The sequence below is a fragment of the Anopheles maculipalpis genome, chromosome X, assembly GCF_943734695.1.
Source record: "Anopheles maculipalpis chromosome X, idAnoMacuDA_375_x, whole genome shotgun sequence".
NCBI classification, from domain to species: Eukaryota; Metazoa; Arthropoda; class Insecta; order Diptera; family Culicidae; genus Anopheles; species Anopheles maculipalpis.
Window position 1 is genome coordinate 4,157,694 of NC_064870.1, and position 24,642 is coordinate 4,182,335.

The following is a 24,642-nucleotide window of genomic DNA, read 5'->3' on the forward strand; positions in this document are numbered from 1 at the left end:
CACAAAATTTGCATATCGGCGCGCGCTGGCGGGAAAGCGTCTTATCTTTGCCCTGGGTTCGTCGGGCGGCGACAAATTTTGCCCCGGGAATGTGGCCTGTTTTGCACCCGGCCGTGGGCAGGCCCTGCCGGCCGTGGGATGTGCCGTTCGACAGTAATTTTCGCCATCGGATTTCCGCGCGACACTGACGTCGGCAGGCTTCAAGGTTATCGGGAGGAGAAGGGGGTAGGGAGGGGGGGATGCTCTGCTTTGGTCCCGTACGGGTACTCGCACCTAAAGTGTTTGTCTTGAAGATGGACGGGTAGGACTTGAAGTAAGGTAAAGCAGCAGGTCCTGCTGATAGTTTTTTGTTGAGAAAACACATTCAAAACGATCGCCAAAATGGCGACAGTACCAGATGTTTAAAGTCTTTAAAATGTTGCTTAAATTTTATTTACTTGTAAAATCCTTGTTCTCGTCTTATTTTCCTTTTTCCACCTTCTCCTTCTCCTCCTGTGTCTGGGTTTGTTTTGTGGGTTTTTGTGTGTGTGTGCCATCTTGATCAGCTTCGCGTAGGTACAAGAGTAATCCACGCTCGTAAATCACTCACTTGTATATTCTTATAAAAATCCTCTTAATGTACGTAGTTTATGGTGTAACCTTAAACAAATGCCGAATACACACCTTAAAAAAAAGACTAAACCTCACCAGGAACCTGTTGTTGCTAGTCTGCAGTCTGGGCTGGGCTGGGGGAAAAGCGTGGACGAGCAGAAATGAGGAGCAGTAAGTTGGGTAAAGGGAGAAGCGAAAAGAAAGTGAATAGCAGCAGCTCAACCAGTGCTCAACCGGTGGTTCTCCAAAATTTCAAAAATGGTCTGTTTTTCTTTGGCCGAAGGGGATTTTAAGAAATGGCATATTTTACGCTAAACGAATATCCTTAACCAACAACGACAAAAAAAAAAAGTTTATGCATATAAAAGCTCCCCCGAAAAGAGATCTGATGGTGTACAAAGGAGGGAGAGGGTGGAGGGGGGGGGGGGTGACTGGTATAAAAACAATAAATAGCTTCAGCGCACACAGGGCGAGAGCTATGGACGCAAGAGGGAGCTGTGGAATTCTAGCTTTCTAGCGCTATAATTTTAACTCTACGGTTACAGGACTGCCCGGTTTTGCATCTCTTTCCTCCTCTGCACCCACTAAACTCCATCCGTAGCCGTACGGGGATGCGCTTTCGTAACGGATAGTGCAACACAAGGTCCTGGCTATTAACTGTTTAACTGTTTTGGTCGATGCTGGTTTTTCTTTTCATTGGTTTCGTTGCCCTGCTTGTTGTACGTGTGATATCCTTACCATCTACTAGCTTCTTTGCGTTACGCATAAAGCGCCTTTAGTACACTACACGCCATGGTGGAAATTGTTAAACCATCACATCTGATTATTTAAAAAAAGAAAAGGCCGCTTTTCTTCCCTGTTTTTGGTGGCAATCGTCTACACGCTTCGCGGTTAATAAAATGCCCCTTGTAAGGTCCTAATGCTTACGTAATAAATAGCTTCCAAAAGGGTAGCACAATAATTTACACTGAAAAATCATACGCCCTACACACAATGATTCCTACGCCTATCCTACGGTGGTAGTCGTCGAACTCGACAACATCAAACCCGGAAGCAGTTAGGCGCGAAACACCAAAATACTGGTAAATCAATCCAAGAAATGACACACGAAACAAACAACTATATATGCGTATGTATGTGTGTGTGTGTGCGTAAAACTACAAGCAAGGTACATCTAAGGCATCGAGCCAGTGCAACTGTTCCCGCAAGGATACACAATCCCTCCCCCATCTAAGCAGATGGTACAGCAGTCATGAAGGTAAGCAAATTCTATGCTAAAGCAGTGATCACATTACGTCCAGCCTGTTTGTCTTGTTTGCTGGAAGGCGTAGTTATTGTTTGTCTAAAGATCAGTAGACTGTAGCTGCTCGCTACGGCGCTGAAACAGTACACGCCGATATTTGGCACCGCCCGGAAAGATGTGACCGAGCTTAATTTCCATCGCCCGTATCGCGAGCATCGTCAGGTCCGGCAGGAAGCCCGCTATCAGTATCACAATGCTCAGCACCCAGAACGTTAGCGACGAGAGCAGATTGTTGTACACGTGCAGCATGGAACCGTCGTAGTTGCTGTTGGGGGGAGGGAATACGAAAACAAAAATGCGTTAGAGACAAATCGCTAGCGCTGGCAAACACTCGTCGTGGTGGGCTTACATGTGCAGCAGGTTGTACACGAACGTGGTCCCCATGAAGGCAAAGATGGACAGCAGGACGGTTGCGATAATGATGTACGACTTGTAGATCGTTTCGATCAGCAGCTTCAGGTTGACGAGCACGACTACGTTGTGGATGAGTACGGTGCCGTAACAGGAGAAGCTGACCGTCGCCGGCCAGTTCGCGTACAGGGCCGGATTCCCGCTCCAGACGGCGTACGTGAAGAAGTAGATGATGGAGAAGTGATAGATGCCCAGCACTAGCCATCCGATAAAGTATTTCCACGCGTACTGCTTGTTGCCGGCCACCTTCTGATACAGCGAGGGATTTCTGTTGGGAAGGGAAGCGGGAAGAGAGAACACATCAGTACAGCTGTAAGGATTTGTAACCGATCACTGCGAGGCTCACTTAAGTAGCGTCTGCTCTTGGTAAGGTTTCTCCGTAAGTGCTAGCACCAGCACCGGTATCGCGGTGTACACAACGTTGTAGAGCGTGAGAAACACCGAATCGTACACCGACTGGTTCGAAAACAGGCTATGTATCTGGAAGTACAGCTGCACGCCCATAAACACGAGGTTCTTGTAGAAGAAGTACAGCACCAGCACCGCAAGCCGCGTGCTAAAGTAGTGGCCGTGCACCAGCAGCAGCTTCTTCAGCATGCAGAACTTCGCAAACGCGTAATCCGCACACCGGGCCGCCTGGCGACCCTCGCGCCCCACAATGCCCAGCCCAACGTGCGCCTCCTGTATCATCGACACGTCGTTCGCACCGTCCCCGATCGCCGCCGTCACTGGCGCACTGTCGGACGTTTTCATCAGCTGCACCACCTCGCACTTCTGCAGCGGGCTCAGCCGGCAGCACAGTACCGCCCGGCACCGCTCGCTCACGTCGCGAAACTGTTCCCGGTGGGAGTCCAGCGCGATCGCCAGACTGGTACCGTCAATCAGCATCGAGAAAGGTGTATCGCGCTGCCGGAACATCTCCAGCGCCAGCGTGTCGAGATGCTGCTGCAACTGTTCCGGGGTGCGGCAGTCGGTGATGAAGTAGCGGGCAGAACCGTCCGGGATGTGGCCACAGCTCAGTGCAATGTTGAGTGCCGTTTCCACCTTATCGCCGGTCAGCACCCACACACGGATACCGGCCTGGCCGAGTGCTTGCAGCGTATCCTGCACGTCGTCCTGCAGTGCATCCTCCACTGCGGTCGCACCTAGCAGCTCCAGGTTTGTCTCGATACGCCGCTGACAGGCTTCAACCAGCTCGGCACGGTCTACCAGGGAGCTGCCGGCTTCCATTAGCTCGTCACTGAACGTGCGGAACTCTTGCTCCGTTAGGCGGCGCCGGGCAACCGCCAGCGTACGGAGCCCCAACTTGGCAAACTCGTCAATGTGGCGCTGGGTCGTTTCGATGAGCGGCGAGTGAGCGCACAGTGGCAGTACGTGACTTTCCGCACCCTTGGTGTAGAGCCAAATTTGACCGTGCGCGTCACGTACGATGATGCTCATACGCTTCCGGTCGGAGGTGAACTCGAGCACCGCCAGACGCTCGTACTGTACCAGCTCCTCGTCCGGCACTTCACCGAGCCGGGATCGCACATTCGCCCGCACGCACGAGCGGCGCAGCTTGATCTGCATCTGGTCACCGTCGTTACCGATGTACACGAGACCCATACGTGCGCATGCCTCCACCAGCGCTTTCTCGTCCGGGCTCGATGCTTGATAGTCCATTTTGCTGCCCCAAAGAAGAAGAAGAAAAAGATAGAAAAAGGAAGAAATAAATCGTCACCTCGGACGCGATGGAGACGCCTGGTGTTTGCGCTTACCGAATGAATGAGTCGACCTCGCGCTGCCGGAGATGCGATTCCTGACGCTGTACCAGAGCGGATTCGTTGTAGGCCGGCGCTGCGTACGATTCCCTTACCGAGCGTGACACGTACGAGCCACGGTTGCGGCGCAACGTCACCACCGGTCGTGCCACCAACGCACCGCCGGTCACAGCATTTTGGTAGCTTTTCGGACGATTCACACCGAACGGTACGTGGGACTGGGTACGCCGATGGCTCAGCTGCTTCATATCGCCGAACGGTTGCGTCGGCGGTTTCTCCTCGTACGCCGAGATGGTGCGCTTCAGCTCGGGCTGCAGGTCGGGCAGCTGCAGATGGCCGTTGCTGCTGCTAAAGTTCGGCTGCCGCTGAATGAAGCTCGTTTCAAGCGTTTCGTACAAACTCTGGGGCCGGGTGACCGGTGGCGTCACCTCGACACGGGGCTGATTTTCGTACAGTGCGCTTGTCGGCCGCCGACTGTTGCGTACCGGGGACCCCTGGGTGGTAGATTCCGACTGCACGACAGTACTGGCACCGACGGAGTTTAGCGATACCTCAAGCAGAGTCTCGGTCCCTAGCGCCCCTATTGCAGGCGCTTCGCTAGAATCCTCTTCCGTTTCATTCGTATAGTCGCCCGCTACCTGCACCGTGTGGCACACGGCCAACGCTTGGAAGAACTCGTACACATGGCTCTGTAAGATTGCAAAATCAAGGAACACATTGTTAAATGTTGCGTATGGCTAGCACGACAACTACCCACCGAAAGCTCGTTAATTTTGTGCGCACTCCGGCGGTCGAATTCCTGCAACCGGCGACCCTTCTGCTCGTACTTTCGCCCATTGATCGAGCACTGCTGAAAGATCATAATGTTCTTGGTGAGCGTGCCCGTTTTGTCCGAGAACAGTAGCGACACCTGCCCAAGCTCCTCGTTAATGTCGGACGTGTTGACAATGCACGGCTGGTCCGTCTCCTCATCGTACAGCTCCGGATCCCACTCCAGATAGAACCCGCCGAGAAATTTGGCCATCTCGATCGTAACGTACAGCGAGATCGGGATCAGATAGTTGAACAGTATGAGAAACGAGAAGTAGTCCTGCAGAAACTGTGACACGCGATAGTTGGACAGTATCTCGCCGAGGTAGAGGTTGTGCTGCGTCTGATACTCGTCGTTGTAGCGCTTGAGAAAGTAGCTGACCGTAACGATAACGACCAGCAGCACCAGAAAGAACACCAAATACTTGTTGACGTACCGTTCGCTCGAGCTCATCTTGCTCGTTGTCATCCGGCTGTTCAGTGCCAGCTTCGTCTGCTGCCCAGTATACACCGCACAACCGATCGCCCACTCGGTGTTGCGGATCCGGCTACCACGCAGTAAAAGATTTTCCGCCGCCAGCGGTAGTACGCTGTGTTCGCCTCCGATCACAAACATGTCCGCCAGCTCGATCCGCCCATTGAAGCTGTACAGATCGGTATGGGGCCGCTCGTACTCGATCCGCCCGATCGTGTTCAGCCGTTCCGGCGGCACGCTCGGCACACCCTTCGGGGCCGCCATTGTCTTGAGGTTCGTTTCGCCGTCCAGGTTGGCGGTGGTCACGTAGCACCGGCCGTGCTCGTCCGAACTCTGCAGCAGTACCACATCGCACGGTATGTCGCAGTCGCGCGACATCAGCACAATGTCACCGCGCCGTATGTCCTGGCAGCGGATGTCGATCGTTTCGCCGCCCCGTATCACCGTCACCGGCGAGAAGTTGACCATATTGTCCGCCCGGTAGCGCAGAAAGCTTTCGTAACCTTGCTTGGCAGCGGTCACCGCTATCACGAACACTAGCGGCACCAGCGACGTCATCGGCGAAACCGGGCTATCTGTTGGGGTTTGGAAAACAGAGACGGATATGAGGGTACGCGCGTGTTGGGTGGACACCCTCCGCTTATCATCACACCCACATACACACCAACTCACCTATCACTATCGATATGACGGTCATGAAGAGGAAGTACAGGTTGGCGATGCGGCGGAACTGCTCGAACAGGTTGAGCGGCAGGAAGGTGAGCAGCGTATATTTCGTCGACTTGATGCGATTCGTCTCGCCGGCCTGCTTCTCCTCCTGTGCGTCGCATCCTACCTTCACCGACAGTGAATCTGATTCCTGCGATACTCGGTTACCCTAAAAGAAAAAAATCACGCGAGAAGGGATTTTTTTTAATCCAAATTATTAAAAAGCTTTTCAAAAATGTCCTTTACTAGGAGGAGCGGGGTTTTCACGGCTCCTCCATATACATTTTTCTTCCTCTTCTTTAGTGGACCCGTCCCTACCATCCGTGAAAAACATCCCCAAAGAGAGATAAAAGTTTTTGGCTCAATGGAACACGGATCTCTGGGTCTGGATGAGATTCAAACTCGGACCCTCGCGTGCACCTAAACGCTACCGCTCTTACCATCATACCACCGGTTCGTCGCTATGCAGTGCGTGTTATTAGCCCAATAAAACTATCTCATCATGCTAGAATCGGTTACGTTTGAGTAGTCAAATTCGAATTAACATAAGAAAACATTACTAACATTATTTATGCTCTCCTCACTACGAATCCCGTTGTGATTCATCATCAATAAAATGATACTATTCTTTTTTTTTAACCCCCACAAGCCGAACACATCGTCCCGACCTACTCACCATCATTTTCTTCGAGTGTGTTTTGTAATCGTCACGGTCATAAAAGCATTATCTCGCAGCACCGCCATATATCATGCGGCCGGTGCGGCCCAGTCAATTCGGCCAGTGCTGTTCAAGCTATGCGGGTGTTGCGAATTGCTTAGAATTATGTGTGCGATGTAGGACACCACATCAACTTCGAAGTATCTTTTTTAAGAGCATTTCTTTTTCGGTTTTGTGAAAGAAAATGTTAAGGAAAAGAACTGTACCGGGAAAGATTTAAACTCATACACGTATATCTCAGTTTTTGCAAATAAAAAAAGAAGAAGGGAAAACAACTTCCACACCAGCTTATTAAAACCGATATTGAAACGCTGCCAGTACAGCTGGTATATCCTCGCAATGAAATGTTTAAATTTCATCTCCTGCTAAAGCTCAGTTGGGACGTGTGTGCCAATCATATTTCCGCCAGCCCAGGGCCCAGAACAAATCCCTAATGTCACCGAACGTTGCCATCCCCGTCACCCCGCACTCTCACTCTACCCCTTTTCCCCCCTTTGTAGGATGTGGATGCAAGGCATGGTGTTTCAACCGGTTGAAAGCAACGCAAAGCACGCCTAACCGTGCAGCATTCGAAACCGTGTATGCACCGCACACAGCACACACATCCTTCGGGTGGTTTATTGCTCCAAGGCCTTACCCGTTGGGGTGAGTTTTTCTTTCTTTCTTCTGCTGCTAGTTGTCAACGGTGTGTTGTGCTGTGTTTTATGTTTTCTGCCATCCTCGGTTCTTTGCTGCCTCGGGTCGTAAAATGTAAGGTGTGTACATTTATTCTGTGCAAAACACACACACCCACACACACACACACGCGCACGTTTGCGCGCGAAACCCGAAAAGAAGCGAGAGCAGAAAAAAAGCAGCAGCAGCATGGCTGCAAAACTTCGGTTCCGGTGTAAGTGGAACCGGTGCAATTATGGTTAGAGCTGAACTATTCCGAATAAGAAGTTTTGCTGATAAGTGAAAGGCATCACACCCAAATGCCTTCACGATTAGTTCTCCTTTTGCTTGGTGTGCCTCGCTCGCCCTCTAAGCGTCGTCCATCTTTTGTCATTCTAATACAACAATTGCCGTTTTTCTTTAAATGTTTTCCATCTGCGTCTTATTATATCCTCTGCATTCGCTCCGCCATTTCTTGCATGTGCGGGAAAAGGTTTCTGAAAAGAAATAGTCCAGCACCAGCAGCACCAAAGACGGCAGCATACAGACATCGCTTATCGTAAGCAAAATCCTCAGCAGAACACACTTGTGCGGAGGCACAAAGCGTCGTAAAAACTGCAACTGCAACGCTGGTAGCCAGCCATCGTACAGTGTGCATGAGGGAGATGGTGAAGAACATGGGTCGAGAAAACTAGGCAAACTCACACACACACACACACACATAAAACGGCTCCAAGCCTGTATGTCTACATAAACGGGCGTTTCAAGCTTCTCTTCGCGAAAGTGTTTGCGTCGATCGTCGATTTTCATAATGAAATTTCTTTAGTAGGACACATACATATATCGGTCATAAACCGATATAAGTTTAATGTCCCCTTCGCCCCCCCTCCCCTCCCCCCCCCCTCCAACCACTTGCGCTACTTATCCGATAAACTACGGTAAGCGGGAACTCAATTTTCCGGCATGCTGGCGAAGGGCCAGCGACAATATCCATAAAGCAATGGCGCACGGTTTTGCCATTTACTTCCAGAGCGCAAACGATATTAAACGCGAAACAACCAGCACCCCATTGTTGCTGTTGCCCGATGGATGTGCTCCGGTGTCGCGTGTTATCACCGCTTACCTTGCTCCGGCAACAGAAGGCGTACCAACGGGTGCGAGGATACGTACGGTCAGGTTCGTCCTGGGCCGAGTCCTCACATGTTTCAATCTCGGCTACCATAATGCTGGCTGCCCCCGTCCAAGGCTGGTAAAACGTTAATGGGATGAACTTGACGATGCACTACCGGACACTCAACACACACACAAAACTTGTCACATCCGGTACACGGTGAGTTGAAGTTGTTGATCGTTGTTTTGGGCGGGATAGATAAGATGGGATTTTGTTGTTGAGTGGTTGAGTGTAGGAACACGCGCAAATTTTTGATTGATGTTCACAGCACCGATTTTTTGTGTGTTTTTAATTAATCACTGTAACCGTTGTAACCTGCTGGCTGATCACCACACACCCTGCACCGGCCCGCCAGTATATGAAGATCAAACACTCGGAAGGAGTAAATAACGCTAGCTGCACGCGGTACTTCCGCTCACACACACACACACGCGCACGCGCGCGCCCTCACATGCACAATAATTTGGTCTGTAGGTGTTGGCAAATGACACCTGATTGTTGATTGTACTAGGCTGCAAGTAGTGGACACACTATTCCGTATGACGGTTGGATTGATAATTAGCATCTAGCCCAATGGGCACAATGGACGGCTTGTGGCCGGATCGAGTTAACACTCGCGTGAGATTGAACACCTTCAAGTATCGGACGACGGTTTACCGGCACCACAACGCAACGGTTCCATTCTCCCGGTCGTAACACCTAAACGCCAACGATTTTTTTCGGTGACTACACGCTTCCAGACGATATCCGATCGTTAGTGTAAGGCCTCCCTCAGGACACAGTATCTTCGAACAATCAAAGTTTAGGCAATTTACTCTACTGCAAGCGAGTTCTTGTTCAGGTCGAAATCAAGACAAAGCTAGCACTCTTCCTCACGGGCAGACGAGCATCGAACGCGCGCGCATGTAGCTCAGACCGTGTGCAAACTGCGAATGACTTCAACGCAAGACGCTAACGCGAATATGTGCCACCCTTTCCCAGACCACACACGCATCTATTCGCGACGCTACACACACAACGATCGTATGGCGCCGAAGAACGTGCGATCCTTTCAAACCGCACCGGTTGCTATAGTTGCTGCTTGTACGGCACACACTTGTGCGTCTTGGTATGCTGATGCGCTGCATAAGCTTAGAACGTTTTTTTTCTTTTTTTTTTTTTGGGAAAGAAAACACTTGTGGCGAAGAAAGTGGCAGCAGCAGTGCAACAACGAAAAACAAAAACGGCCACTCTCCGTGCGCCTCACCACAATCCTCTCACTCTGTCCGATTACCACGGATTTCCCCTGTCGGTGACGGTTTTGTGCCGTCACTGGTGTTGGACCGGTGCCCAGCTGAGCGCGCGCGCACTACAAAACTAACATTACGCGGGTTGTTGCAAACTCGGACTGTTGCCCGTAGGAGCACCAACACTTCCGCAATAATGTGCCCCCACGCTAGCTTTAGCTGCCGAAACTTATCGCCGGTGGACGGGTGATAAGATAAGCGGCAAACCCCTGTATGATATCATCCAGTCCCCAACCTATCATCTTCGTCACAGCGCGCGCTTATCGCGCGAAACAATCCAGCACTTTAAGCAATACACCTATGTAGCTGAAGTGGGGCGGGTGGCGGGACGTGAGTGCTTGGGCATGCCGATAAACTGGACACAAGCCCGACGAGTCACGGCAAATAGGCACACACAACCCATTCAAACCCTATACCGAACAATGCTGCTTAGTTTAAAAAAAAAATAGGTTTGATTTTGATTTTAAATTTGATACCAGAGCTGGAGCCTTTCGCTCTCATCCGCAGAAGCCCAACTGTGTGAGAGTTACCCGTTGACCTAGTTTAGTCACGTGAGTGACCGTTGCTGAGCTGGTAACTCGCGTGAGCTAGGTCGTGTTTCAGGTGATCTAGGAGTATTTGCTTCCCTCACTTTGGAGTCTTAGTTTTGCAGAGTCCTTCCCGTCAGACACAGCTGGATCCTAATGGATACGATTGTTGGGATTTGTAACTCCAAGTTGACAGTTGGACAGTTGGCTGAGGTAAGCAAGCAATAGTTCAATTCTAACTCCAGCAGAACATAGAGTTTTGGGCGGCGTAGAATATCGGCGCGTGTTGCTCTGTTTAGAATCTTGATTTAATGACACTTTAGGGTAATGTAGGCCATCGAATGCCTTACTGGACGCATTGATACCAAGCGCTGTTTGTCAGCCAGCCCTCGCTACGCTGGTCCGGACTAGTGTTGGCCGTTCCGTGCCGATACTTTCATTCCGTTCCTGTTTTTCTTCTAACCCCCCCTCCCTCCCCTCTCTCTGCTTAAACAATTCACAAAGGTTTTGAATTCGAACCCCAGATTCGCACTGGTCTAGACATGATCTGAATCCCTACCGGACTACAATTAAAATCTTGCTTCTTCTACTTCTTTTTTCTTGGCTTAACACCTCTTGTAGGTCAAGGCAGGTCGTCGAATGGCCTACTAGACTCACAGATACTACGCGCTTGAACAGTAAATCCTCGCTACGTGGGAACGGTCCGGATGGAAGTTGAACCCCGTGGTCCTGCCATGTGACGAACGGCGCCATTTTCGCCTCACAGCCAGGAATTAAATTTTCATTATGAGGATGAGAAACCACTTTTTTATTATTAGATAACGAAACCCTTGGGAACAATGCGTAACATCTACAGCTCACCAGATCAGTGCAGCAAAAATAATAAATGGCATCGAACAACAACAAACAATCGATCATTAAAAAAAAAATGTGGCAAAATAAACGTAAATTAACGCCACCACCACTCCGATCGGTTATCGGGCAAATCGTTTAATAAATATTTACGATTACTACTAGCAGCTTGCACGTATGCGTATGCCAAATTCTTGATTGTCACCAAACGATCGCGCACCATCACACAACCGCGCGTGGTGTATTGATGCTTCACTCGTTCTCGATCACTTTTCTTGCACAGACGGTCGACGCCATCCGGTACTTGGATGCATCTCGCGCGCGATGGAATGGCGTGAAAAGGTTGATGCGGATTGTCCGAGTTTTAGTGAGCGAAAACAAACTAAAAAAAAGGCGCCCTCGGCACGTGCCCATGTGTGTGCTCCGCCCATACTCCAACACTGATTTGGTGCCAATTGAGGAGTTGGCAGAAAAATAATCAACTTATCAAAGCAGCTATTTAGTGTTTGATCGTTTCTCCCTTAGCCTTTTACCCTATGGGGGGACTTCCTCTGTGGACACAACGCACCCTACCTCTTCTCCAAGCGTACGCCTTCAGCACTCTTCTCACCTTAGATCTGCTGATCTGTACGATCCGGGTGCGCGTACACGTTCTCGCCCTAGCACTAGAAAGCCATTCCTAATTTCGTTTCGGGCGGAAGGTTAAACGATGGCGTAATGGCGCGTCAGCGAAAAAAAAGACCAACTTTTTACTAGTTTAGGTCGAAGAACGGTGAAGCGGAGCGGGGTGAGGGGGTGTGCACCAAGAGTATCGAAATTGAAAATCATGGCTGTGGGCTGTTTGAGGTGTTTAATCATTGCGTCAAATATGTGCATCGAGACCTAACTGCAAGCAGAGCGTAACTGAGAAAATAAACAGCTAAAAGCCATAAACTTAATGGTGAAGCTGTTATAAGTGAGCTGGAACTGGCATTGGGACTCCTCGCATTACGAGCTATGTTTCTGAGTAACTTTCGAGTACCTTAAATTACTGGAAGATTGGAATTGCGCCAGTCTTCGCACGGCAGGACCGGGCCCCCAAATCTCATCCGAACCGTTGTGTGACTACGTGATATCAGCATGTCTAGTAAGTCATAAGATGGCCGGCTGCGCCCTAGAATGGTTTCGAACTAGAATTTTAACTTCGAACAAGACAGCGATCGACAGTATTTTTGGGATTTATCGATTGGAATGCGGGAACCTCATGCGCTAAGGGCAAGCCTTCCTCGGGATATCGAAGTTATTCTATTTTCAAATCCAATTTAAAAAAACATGGCAAGATCCTTGTCTTCTTCACACACCCTTCTACTTAGAAGCCTTCTTATAACTAAATCCCTCGGCACGCAGTAATTTGAATCAAAAACGTTGGACAATTCCTTCTTCTAGCTAAACCCCGAAAAATGACCCGAGTTTGCAAAATGTCGCAAAAATAGGAAGCACCGTGCATCAGTAAATAATATTATATCAATATTATATCCCTAATCGGTTTGCACCGATCCTTTCTTCCGTTGAACGTTTCCTTCGTTGCTCAGTAACAATGGCCGCCGAACGGGGACGGGATAGCATTGTAAAACCTTCACTTCCCCACATCTACCCCCCCCCCCCCCCCCATCCCAAAAAACACGACACCGATTATAAATCCTTATCTGCAGGTTTCGGAATGTAGTCTCCGAAGGCTAAACCGGGGGGAAAGTTGTAGAGGTAAGGCAGATTAGATAACCAGAACCGCTCCCGATTCTTGGAGAATTGGCGAAAAAAAAAAAACACTCCGCATCAAAAGCAAAAAGGTTCGATGTTGCAAGATGGTGATGGTGTCTGGTGTGACTCAGCTCACCCTGCACCCTACCAATGATCGATGGGGACGCGATAATACTTCTCGCGATAAATCCATTTAAGGTACACGGGAAGGCAGTGCGAAAAGATCGTTCTTCTCCTTCTGTAACTGCTTGTGGACATGCGGTGCTCGATACTTACCATGATCAGCAGCAAAGGATCAGTGTTTCGTTTCGTTGGCCTCGCCGCCTGCTTAACGTTGGCGCCAATTTGTGGGCGCGTTTATTTTTCTCCAATTTTTGAAGGTCACACTTTTCGGAAGTTTGTCGGATAAGGATAACAGATCACCAGGGTTTCGTAACCTCCTGTTTCTCATGCCATGACGTAGTAATGGTAGTGGTAGTAGTAGTAGTAGTAGTAGTAGTAGCTCGTCATGGCCGCCCGCGCACACGTTCGCAACACACTACAAACCGTACGAGCTACGGGTCACTGGTAAAGTGTTGCGGCACTGCCGTGAGCCGCCGCCGGACCCCGATGGATAGGGCTCTCGCGGTATCTTTATTTTCGATACTGCGACCGAAATCGTCCTGTATGCGTGTATGCTGCTGCTCCATCCATGTTTTCACCCCCAAAGTACTAGAAGGGGTTTCTTTTTACTACTAGAGTCATGAAGAGACATAAAAATGGTGTGTATGTGTGTGTGGATCAGCACGAGAGGAACTGAGACAGCGAATGGGGTTGAAGCAGAGCACTTCCGACACCGACTTCCAGATATCCACTGGTAGTAGTGGTGATGTGGTGCACACAAGCGAACCAATTGAGGCGGCGAGCCAGCAATGGTATAAGGTCATCCATAACATCATACGCCATGCCGTCAGCCGGGAAGCGCGCTCTGTGTATTGTGAGCGCTGCGCGGTGTTCGATTTGGACGCGACGTTTACACTTCGTCGTCCCACTTGCACCTAAACCTGTGTGCAAAACTGCGGTATCAATCGGATCACAATTGATAAGAGCGTCAAGCGACGGTGTACCATAAAGTTATCAGAGGCTTCCCTTTTACTTGTGATGTGTTTGTGATATAGTTTGGTTCATAGCCAACGGCTGAAACATAACCCGAAATTTTCTAGCAAAACTTTATCATAACGAGTTCCACAGTTCGGTGATGTTTATTATTATTATTATTTTTTTTTTTTTGATATCAACACATACAACTGTTTGGCACCTTTGGCTTGGGACCTTTAAATTCAACCCACCAAGCTCCATTCACGAGTCGGCGTCACGCGGTTAACTACACCAACAGATTGTAACGCTGCACAACGCTATCGGAGTGTACCGATTAAGCCTGTTGGAGGAAAATTTACTGGCGCTTTCCAGTAAAAACGAGACGGCAACATTTTTCTCACCGGAGGTAGAACATTATTTTGCCACCAAATGAAATGCAAATCGGAATGAATTATTTAGTTTTAATTATTTTTATGTTTTATTCAGTTTACGTGTTACGATTCGGCGCCGTAATCTCATCCCATCTTGCGGCGATTGTTTTTGAGCTTGTTTTCTTTTTCGGTCACCAACTCCGCCCATAATTCGCGGTTAATTCGCCACTACTTACTTCGGCAAGGTACACCACACATGTTCCACGACCCACGGCTTTATTCATTCTATTCAGAAATAAAAGTAATCGATTTCCTTTACACGATTTCATTAGTTTTACACATTTTTTTTTAATAATAATACGAAGTCATAAACTAAAATCTTCTAGCCGATTGATCAGATCATGGGATATGGGAAGTGGGATGACGAAGAGGAGAAAATTCAATTGGTTTTTCAAACAACATTGTTTTTTTCTCTCTCTTTGTCGCTCAGATATTCTAGCACGATAGAATAATGAGCGTACGAATGGAATATGCGCAATATAGAAATATAAAATGAAAAACATCAAAATAGGCTCCCGTACAAAATACGACTCTATGATGAATCTCCGATGACGAATGACAGCTCCCAAAAAAAGGTTTCGCAAGGCTTTGTGTGACTACAAGGAACATGGCAAGCTGAATGTATCCACACCAGTAAAGGATATAGATTAATGAAACGCGATGTCATAGGCTAACCGCACCAAAAATCATCCTACAGTGTCGTGTAGTGTGCCTTGCAGTGCACGATAAACTCCGACACTGGATCGTTATCACCTTCGCCCCGCATCGAGCCGGTAATTTCTTCGTTTTCCACCATCGGTAGAAATAGCTGCACGAACTCGCTCGAGTATGGATGCGTGACCATTTCGAGCACCTCCGTTACAAAGTACCGAATCAGCGAAATATCCGTATCGCCCTTGGTACAGCACTGGCTGATGTACTTCACCACCGGCACGACACAACCCCGTGCCAACAGATTCACCATCCGATCGAGTAGCATCTTCTTCAGCTCGAGCTGTACCAAAATTTCCAGCTCGTCCTGCTTTGATTCGAACAGCCGCACCAGCAGCCGGAGAATTTGATCGTGCAGCGAAGTATGAACGCAGGCCACCTCGTCCAGGAGCGCGAGATGCAGCGGACAGCTTTCCGTGCACAGCTTGAAGTAGGACGGCTCGGTGACGGTGTTCTCGACCCAGCGGATCACGCCCACACCAACCACCGGGAAGCGGATGCAGCTGTACAGGGTGGAGATGTCACCGATCAGCTCGCTCGAACCGCGACTCACGTTGCAAATCGCGTGTACTTTCTCGATGGCATTGATCGTTGCCTTTAGCTCGTCCTTATTCAGTACCCGGTGGCCTTTCGGTTGGCCCTTCTTGGTCGGTATTTCGATGACGCTCGCAGCGTAACCGAGCAGATAGATGTACTTCGACTTGTGTTCCTGGTTGATCTTCGTTCCTACCTTGAACAGCGAATCGACGAGTAGATCCAAAAATTGAGGATTCCGGATCAAATCGATCGGTGGTGGCTCGGGTGAGGTATAGTTGCGGTACAGGACTGTTATATCGGCCGGGTTGAGTGTGTTGCGGGACAGCATCGACGTAAGTGCCTCGCACGCTTGCGGATGACGCGACGAACCGTTCAGAGCCATCGTGATGGGCGTTACGTTGTGATTGCTGCAAGACAAAGGAAAAATATAGGTAAAACCAACACCGATCGTACGATGAGTACGCGCGCATTACTTACTTTTTTAGCGCATATTTAGTAATTTCCTGCGAGAGTCGTTTCATTATCAATCCACCCTTCGGCTCCTGTGACAGTACCTGTATCAGCACCTGACTGTACACATACGTGTGCTGCCCGTGGCACACCATCTTCGCCACCTCTTCGATCGCACCCTGCCAATCCTCCGGGTGGCTCAGAAACTTGGCGATGGCCGTCTTGAGGACGCGCGAAAACACCTCTATCTGTTGGGCGGCCGTCGAGATGGAGGTAATCTCGCTCTGAAACCCAGCATCCGATATAAGCTTAATGGTAAAGTTCAGCATCAAACACTCCGGATACTCCTCCGCCAGCCGGTAAATCAACGAGCGCCACGTGTGATGCTCGATCATCTCCGTCAACCAGCCGGGTGTTTCGCCTTCCTCGGTGAATATTTTATCCGCCTTCTTTGGATCGAACGTTTTCAGTATCATATCCTTCAGATGGTTCTCGACCATCGCCTGCACATCGGTTACGCGCACACCGGCCATGATAAGCCACTCGGCGAGCAGGTTTGCCATCTGCGCGACGGCCGCATAGTTCGAGGACAGCTGATTGATAACGTGCTCCGCCGTTCCACCTGCCTGGAAGTAGCGCTTCAACTGGACGAAGATGCTCGGCTCCATGATGTAGTCGACGCTGGCGAAACGCTGCAGACAATCATTCAGTACCGCTTTCGAGTTTTCCGACGGATCTTCATGACTTTCCGCCTGAGAAAGAAAACGCAAACACTAGTGATGGGTTCTCTGTAACGCCGATCCGGTTCCGAGCTAATTCCGGCACGTGTGATACCAGTTCCAATTTCAACGAAATTGAATCAACGGTGCTATCCGGAGCCGTTGGAACTGTCGGAGCCTTTGGAACCCTCCGGAATCGTCGGAACGGTTCCGGACGGTTGTTACGGTTCTTACGGTCCCAGACGATTCCGATGCTATCGGACGGTTTCGGGTCAGACAGGATTGGTTGCATCTAGCTACCGGAACTGGTTCTGATGTTTTATGGAATCGTTCAAAAACACACACACACACACACACACACGCACAATCCCACTGTGAAAGGAATTTAATATCGCACACACATACCTCTTCCTCGGATGCATTGCTCCGGACTGGATTGTTGTTCCACGAATCGTCTTCGAATTCTTCGTCCATCGCTAGTAGCTAGTTGAGTAATGCGGTTCAGCTGGTAGACGAAACGGCTTGAGACAACCTCCACAAAGCAAAATATCACACACACCAAGCTTTCGGAATGCAGCTGGTCCGTTGTTAGGACGCAATCGAATTCCTTACACACCTGCTGCTGTCAGAAGCACAGTGTTGCAAGTATGGAAAGCAATATATTGCAACCGAGTGCAACAAAATATCACACCATTGCAGCACAGAATGCTGTGTGTTCAATAAAATTTCAATAACAGCGTACCGGTCCAAAAATAATGCGTGGAAACGAAACGCCAAACAAATACCGCTCATAAAAATTTCCCATGCGACCAAGATGGTTCAAGGCAAGGTGTCCCTGCATGTGGGATATTTAACAATAAAAGTGCACGTATTTGGTACTTACCGAAAAGGCGTCGAGTTTGAGAATGCTTGAGACAGGACGTACTGTGTATTATTTTTCGTCTTAACAGAAAAGCTAAACAGCATCGGTCTTCTCTGTACGACGCGTATACTCGCTTTGAGCATTATTGTGCCACCTCTCCTAAACGCATCTTGGGTGCAAGCGTGTTCGAGCATAGCAGCAATTTGTTGACAATTTCGTTTGTTTACATTCTGCTGGATTGTGGTTTTGTAGAACGTATAAGCGTGCACACTGCTTTTTTGGTAATGAACTCATTTATTATTTCTTTCTTTATTTATTACGCAAAGTCTATTAATTTTATTTTAATTGTATGTTTTTGTTCTTGCCTTCAAAATCTTGTACAAAGGTTATCAGCCTTAAAAGGGACAGTAATACCTCCCAATGACAGGCAGGTGCTACCGGTGAACAAAGCAGGACGCGAACGGGGGAAAAAAGCAGGCGAAAAACTTGATGTGATAATTATGTGATCTATTTTTTAAGCCTTGGCATGCCTTATTTTTATTCATTCGAACCTGCTCACTGGCCTAATTATAGCCTTGCTATTGAAAGGGGACATAATTTATTTAAACCTACAGATCACATAAAATTATATTAGCAAGATCATCAGGACATAAGATCTAAGCAAAATTTGTTTAAAATCTAAGGTTTTAAGCAAATAGGATACATACCGGTTGCTTATAATAATATGAAACCATATTCTTAGGCTCAATTATATCAAAGATTTTGACATGATTTCTCTTTAAAAAAAAAAAAAAAAAACATTGCATATTTCATAGTCACGTCGAATTCGATAATTTAAGGAATTCAATAGGATGTGGTTAGAGAAGGGCGGTAGGAGTTGGAAGGGCGTTAGGTGTAGATAAGTCGAAGTAAGTAATCGAAGTAGTCGAAGTAAATCTAATCAACTACATGATCAATTGTAAGCGACTGTATATAAGACATACAGTCGTTACCGCTTGTTATGCTTACCGTTATGCTTGAAGCCTATGGACTTTGAGGGACTATTATAGACAGGAATTTTTTTACAGCACTAAGCCATTTTCGTGCCTACGGTATTGTTGGAACAGGGATCCAAAGCATCACTGCAAATGTAGTTGTGTAAGGATATATGAAACGGTTTTGCTGGAATAAAGTCAGTCGCATTACGGCTCTCGCAATTTTTCTAGTTACCAGTACCTGTATCGACCATTAAGAACGACAGTATGGAGGCGAACAAATGGGTGTAACAACACCCAAGCTACCCCTGGACTACCTTTATTCGATAGAGCTCGTGTGACGAAATATGAACCAATGCACTGCAATTAGCAAGAAAAAATCATACTCTCGTCCATAATAACGCCGGAAAAACTCGCATAACGGGAGGTCACGAAACCAAAACACATTAATTACTAAATTATGTGTGTTCCTACTTCCGCATGAGAGTCTAAGTGCTAGGACACAAGAACAAGTGACAGACTACTGTCGTTGTTTCTGCTTTTAAAAGCAGAACTAAGGAATCTTGTCTAAGAATCCAGCAGCACTAGGACATTGTATAAAGCATGAGAGATAAATATTACATACAAGGATATTACTTGTTTCCTATCTGTTGCGAACATGGCAAGAGAAAACTTCATTTTATACGAACGGGCTGCAACATGTAAAACATGTCTAAAACCATTGACGAAAAGTATAATTTACACGAAACTAGTGTCAATTTACAACCATAAAATGTACAAGATCTCTAGATGTAGATGAAGGACTGCAGTCCTAGACCGAGTTTTATGGAATCTGATTGACGACCTGGCCATGTCGACGCGACGTGCTTAATCTTGATCAGGTCAAGAAGAGGAAGAAGAAGAAGACATTTGCTCACCAATACTTAGCCTAGGGCAATAGCAAGTATTGGTGCTATAATCGTCTTTGACAAAAGCAAACACTATCTAGTTGCCAGTACATGAATCGACCCCTTCGAAGGAGAGTATAGAGGTGGTCGAATCTTTGGTTAGCTTTAAAGTGCGTTTTGCTTTAAAGTGTTCAGAACCATCCATTGACCACATTCGAACGGATGGAACGAATGGGTGTAACAACACCCAAGCTACCCCTGGACTACCTTTATTCGATAGAGCTCGTGTGACGAAATATGAACGAGACTGTTGTCAGATTCCAATGCATCAGAGAATCATATTCGGGACGTCCAATGCACTGCAATTAGCAAGAAAAAATCATACTCTCGTCCATAATAACGCCGGAAAAACTCGCATAACGGGAGGTCACGAAACCAAAACACATTAATTACTAAATTATGTGTGTTCCTACTTCCGCATGAGAGTCTAAGTGCTAGGACACAAGAACAAGTGACAGACTACTGTCGTTGTTTCTGCTTTTAAAAGCAGAACTAAGGAATCTTGTCTAAGAATCCAGCAGCACTAGAACATTGTATAAAGCATGAGAGATAAATATTACATACAAGAAGATTACTTGTTTCCTATCTGTTGCGAACATGGCAAGAGAAAAGTTCATTTTATACGAACGGGCTGTAACATGTAAAACATGTCTAAAACCATTGACGAAAAGTATAATTTACACGAAACTAGTGTCAATTTACAACCATAAAATGTACAGGATTTCTAGATGTAGATGAAGGACTGCAGTCCTAGACCGAGTTTTATGGAATCTGATTGACGACCTGGCCATGTCGACGCGACGTGCTTAATCTTGATCAGGTCAAGAAGAGGAAGAAGAAGAAGACATTTGCTCACCAATACTTAGCCTAGGGCAATAGCAAGTATTGGTGCTATAATCGTCTTTGACAAAAGCAAACACTATCTAGTTGCCAGTACCTGTATCGACCCCTTCGAAGGAGAGTATAGAGGTGGTCGAATCTTTGGTTAGCTTTAAAGTGCGTTATGCTTTAAAGTGTTCAGAACCATCCATTGACCACATTCGAACTGATGGAACGAATGGGTGTAACAACACCCAAGCTACCCCTGGACTACCTTTATTCGATAGAGCTCGTGTGACGAAATATGAACGAGACTGTTGTCAGATTCCAATGCATCAGAGAATCATATTCGGGACGTCCAATGCACTGCAATTAGCAAGAAAAAATCATACTCTCGTCCATAATAACGCCGGAAAAACTCGCATAACGGGAGGTCACGAAACCAAAACACATTAATTACTAAATTATGTGTGTTCCTACTTCCGCATGAGAGTCTAAGTGCTAGGACACAAGAACAAGTGACAGACTACTGTCGTTGTTTCTGCTTTTAAAAGCAGAACTAAGGAATCTTGTCTAAGAATCCAGCAGCACTAGGACATTGTATAAAGCATGAGAGATAAATATTACATACAAGGATATTACTTGTTTCCTATCTGTTGCGAACATGGCAAGAGAAAAGTTCATTTTATACGAACGGGCTGCAACATGTAAAACATGTCTAAAACCATTGACGAAAAGTATAATTTACACGAAACTAGTGTCAGTTTACAACCATAAAATGTACAAGATCTCTAGATGTAGATGAAGGACTGCAGTCCTAGACCGAGTTTTATGGAATCTGATTGACGACCTGGCCATGTCGACGCGACGTGCTTAATCTTGATCAGGTCAAGAAGAGGAAGAAGAAGAAGACATTTGCTCACCAATACTTAGCCTAGGGCAATAGCAAGTATTGGTGCTATAATCGTCTTTGACAAAAGCAAACACTATCTAGTTGCCAGTACATGAATCGACCCCTTCGAAGGAGAGTATAGAGGTGGTCGAATCTTTGGTTAGCTTTAAAGTGCGTTTTGCTTTAAAGTGTTCAGAACCATCCATTGACCACATTCGAACGGATGGAACGAATGGGTGTAACAACACCCAAGCTACCCCTGGACTACCTTTATTCGATAGAGCTCGTGTGACGAAATATGAACGAGACTGTTGTCAGATTCCAATGCATCAGAGAATCATATTCGGGACGTCCAATGCACTGCAATTAGCAAGAAAAAATCATACTCTCGTCCATAATAACGCCGGAAAAACTCGCATAACGGGAGGTCACGAAACCAAAACACATTAATTACTAAATTATGTGTGTTCCTACTTCCGCATGAGAGTCTAAGTGCTAGGACACAAGAACAAGTGACAGACTACTGTCGTTGTTTCTGCTTTTAAAAGCAGAACTAAGGAATCTTGTCTAAGAATCCAGCAGCACTAGAACATTGTATAAAGCATGAGAGATAAATATTACATACAAGAAGATTACTTGTTTCCTATCTGTTGCGAACATGGCAAGAGAAAAGTTCATTTTATACGAACGGGCTGCAACATGTAAAACATGTCTAAAACCATTGACGAAAAGTATAATTTACACGAAACTAGTGTCAATTTACAACCATAAAATGTACAGGATTTCTAGATGTAGATGAAGGACTGCAGTCCTAGACCGAGTTTTATGGAATCTGATTGACGACCTGGCCATGTCGACGCGACGTGCTTAATCTTGATCAGGTCAAGAAGAGGAAGAAGAAGAAGACATTTGCTCACCAATACTTAGCCTAGGGCAATAGCAAGTATTGGTGCTATAATCGTCTTTGACAAAAGCAAACACTATCTAGTTGCCAGTACCTGTATCGACCCCTTCGAAGGAGAGTATAGAGGTGGTCGAATCTTTGGTTAGCTTTAAAGTGCGTTTTGCTTTAAAGTGTTCAGAACCATCCATTGACCACATTCGAACTGATGGAACGAATGGGTGTAACAACACCCAAGCTACCCCTGGACTACCTTTATTCGATAGAGCTCGTGTGACGAAATATGAACGAGACTGTTGTCAGATTCCAATGCATCAGAGAATCATATTCGGGACGTCCAATGCACTGCAATTAGCAAGAAAAAATCATACTCTCGTCCATAATAACGCCGGAAAAACTCGCATAACGGGAGGTCACGAAACCAAAACACATTAATTACTAAATTATGTGTGTTCCTACTTCCGCATGAGAGTCTAAGTGCTAGGACACAAGAACAAGTGACAGACTACTGTCGTTGTTTCTGCTTTTAAAAGCAGAACTAAGGAATCTTGTCTAAGAATCCAGCAGCACTAGAACATTGTATAAAGCATGAGAGATAAATATTACATACAAGAAGATTACTTGTTTCCTATCTGTTGCGAACATGGCAAGAGAAAAGTTCATTTTATACGAACGGGCTGCAACATGTAAAACATGTCTAAAACCATTGACGAAAAGTATAATTTACACGAAACTAGTGTCAATTTACAACCATAAAATGTACAGGATTTCTAGATGTAGATGAAGGACTGCAGTCCTAGACCGAGTTTTATGGAATCTGATTGACGACCTGGCCATGTCGACGCGACGTGCTTAATCTTGATCAGGTCAAGAAGAGGAAGAAGAAGAAGACATTTGCTCACCAATACTTAGCCTAGGGCAATAGCAAGTATTGGTGCTATAATCGTCTTTGACAAAAGCAAACACTATCTAGTTGCCAGTACCTGTATCGACCCCTTCGAAGGAGAGTATAGAGGTGGTCGAATCTTTGGTTAGCTTTAAAGTGCGTTTTGCTTTAAAGTGTTCAGAACCATCCATTGACCACATTCGAACTGATGGAACGAATGGGTGTAACAACACCCAAGCTACCCCTGGACTACCTTTATTCGATAGAGCTCGTGTGACGAAATATGAACGAGACTGTTGTCAGATTCCAATGCATCAGAGAATCATATTCGGGACGTCCAATGCACTGCAATTAGCAAGAAAAAATCATACTCTCGTCCATAATAACGCCGGAAAAACTCGCATAACGGGAGGTCACGAAACCAAAACACATTAATTACTAAATTATGTGTGTTCCTACTTCCGCATGAGAGTCTAAGTGCTAGGACACAAGAACAAGTGACAGACTACTGTCGTTGTTTCTGCTTTTAAAAGCAGAACTAAGGAATCTTGTCTAAGAATCCAGCAGCACTAGAACATTGTATAAAGCATGAGAGATAAATATTACATACAAGAAGATTACTTGTTTCCTATCTGTTGCGAACATGGCAAGAGAAAAGTTCATTTTATACGAACGGGCTGCAACATGTAAAACATGTCTAAAACCATTGACGAAAAGTATAATTTACACGAAACTAGTGTCAATTTACAACCATAAAATGTACAGGATTTCTAGATGTAGATGAAGGACTGCAGTCCTAGACCGAGTTTTATGGAATCTGATTGACGACCTGGCCATGTCGACGCGACGTGCTTAATCTTGATCAGGTCAAGAAGAGGAAGAAGAAGAAGACATTTGCTCACCAATACTTAGCCTAGGGCAATAGCAAGTATTGGTGCTATAATCGTCTTTGACAAAAGCAAACACTATCTAGTTGCCAGTACCTGTATCGACCCCTTCGAAGGAGAGTATAGAGGTGGTCGAATCTTTGGTTAGCTTTAAAGTGCGTTTTGCTTTAAAGTGTTCAGAACCATCCATTGACCACATTCGAACGGATGGAACGAATGGGTGTAACAACACCCAAGCTACCCCTGGACTACCTTTATTCGATAGAGCTCGTGTGACGAAATATGAACGAGACTGTTGTCAGATTCCAATGCATCAGAGAATCATATTCGGGACGTCCAATGCACTGCAATTAGCAAGAAAAAATCATACTCTCGTCCATAATAACGCCGGAAAAACTCGCATAACGGGAGGTCACGAAACCAAAACACATTAATTACTAAATTATGTGTGTTCCTACTTCCGCATGAGAGTCTAAGTGCTAGGACACAAGAACAAGTGACAGACTACTGTCGTTGTTTCTGCTTTTAAAAGCAGAACTAAGGAAT

The 24,642-nt window shown here is 46.7% G+C and overlaps 2 protein-coding genes across 2 annotated transcripts in view; both read right to left on the bottom strand.

Annotated features, from left to right (window-relative positions):
* The window catches only part of LOC126556704 (negative elongation factor D-like), a 173,106-nt gene extending 155,704 nt beyond the window's left edge, over nucleotides 1-17,402 (bottom strand). Inside the window, exons 1-3 of the mRNA XM_050212150.1 lie at nucleotides 17,334-17,402; nucleotides 16,237-16,961; nucleotides 15,187-16,166 (exon numbers count right to left, since the gene is read on the bottom strand). Of these exons, the coding sequence (XP_050068107.1) occupies nucleotides 15,203-16,166; nucleotides 16,237-16,961; nucleotides 17,334-17,402 (1,758 nt within the window). The 3' untranslated portion in view covers nucleotides 15,187-15,202. The remainder of the gene's footprint in view (nucleotides 1-15,186; nucleotides 16,167-16,236; nucleotides 16,962-17,333) is intronic.
* Nucleotides 1,934-6,223, bottom strand: LOC126561922 (phospholipid-transporting ATPase IF). The gene is made up of 6 exons (XM_050218301.1): nucleotides 6,023-6,223; nucleotides 4,823-5,925; nucleotides 4,063-4,754; nucleotides 2,652-3,971; nucleotides 2,244-2,573; nucleotides 1,934-2,159 (listed from the first exon to the last, which is right to left on the bottom strand). Exons 1-6 carry the CDS (start codon nucleotides 6,045-6,047, stop codon nucleotides 1,934-1,936), a joined length of 3,696 nt encoding a protein of 1,231 aa, XP_050074258.1. The 5' UTR covers nucleotides 6,048-6,223.
* Nucleotides 17,403-24,642: the final 7,240 nt, after the last annotated feature.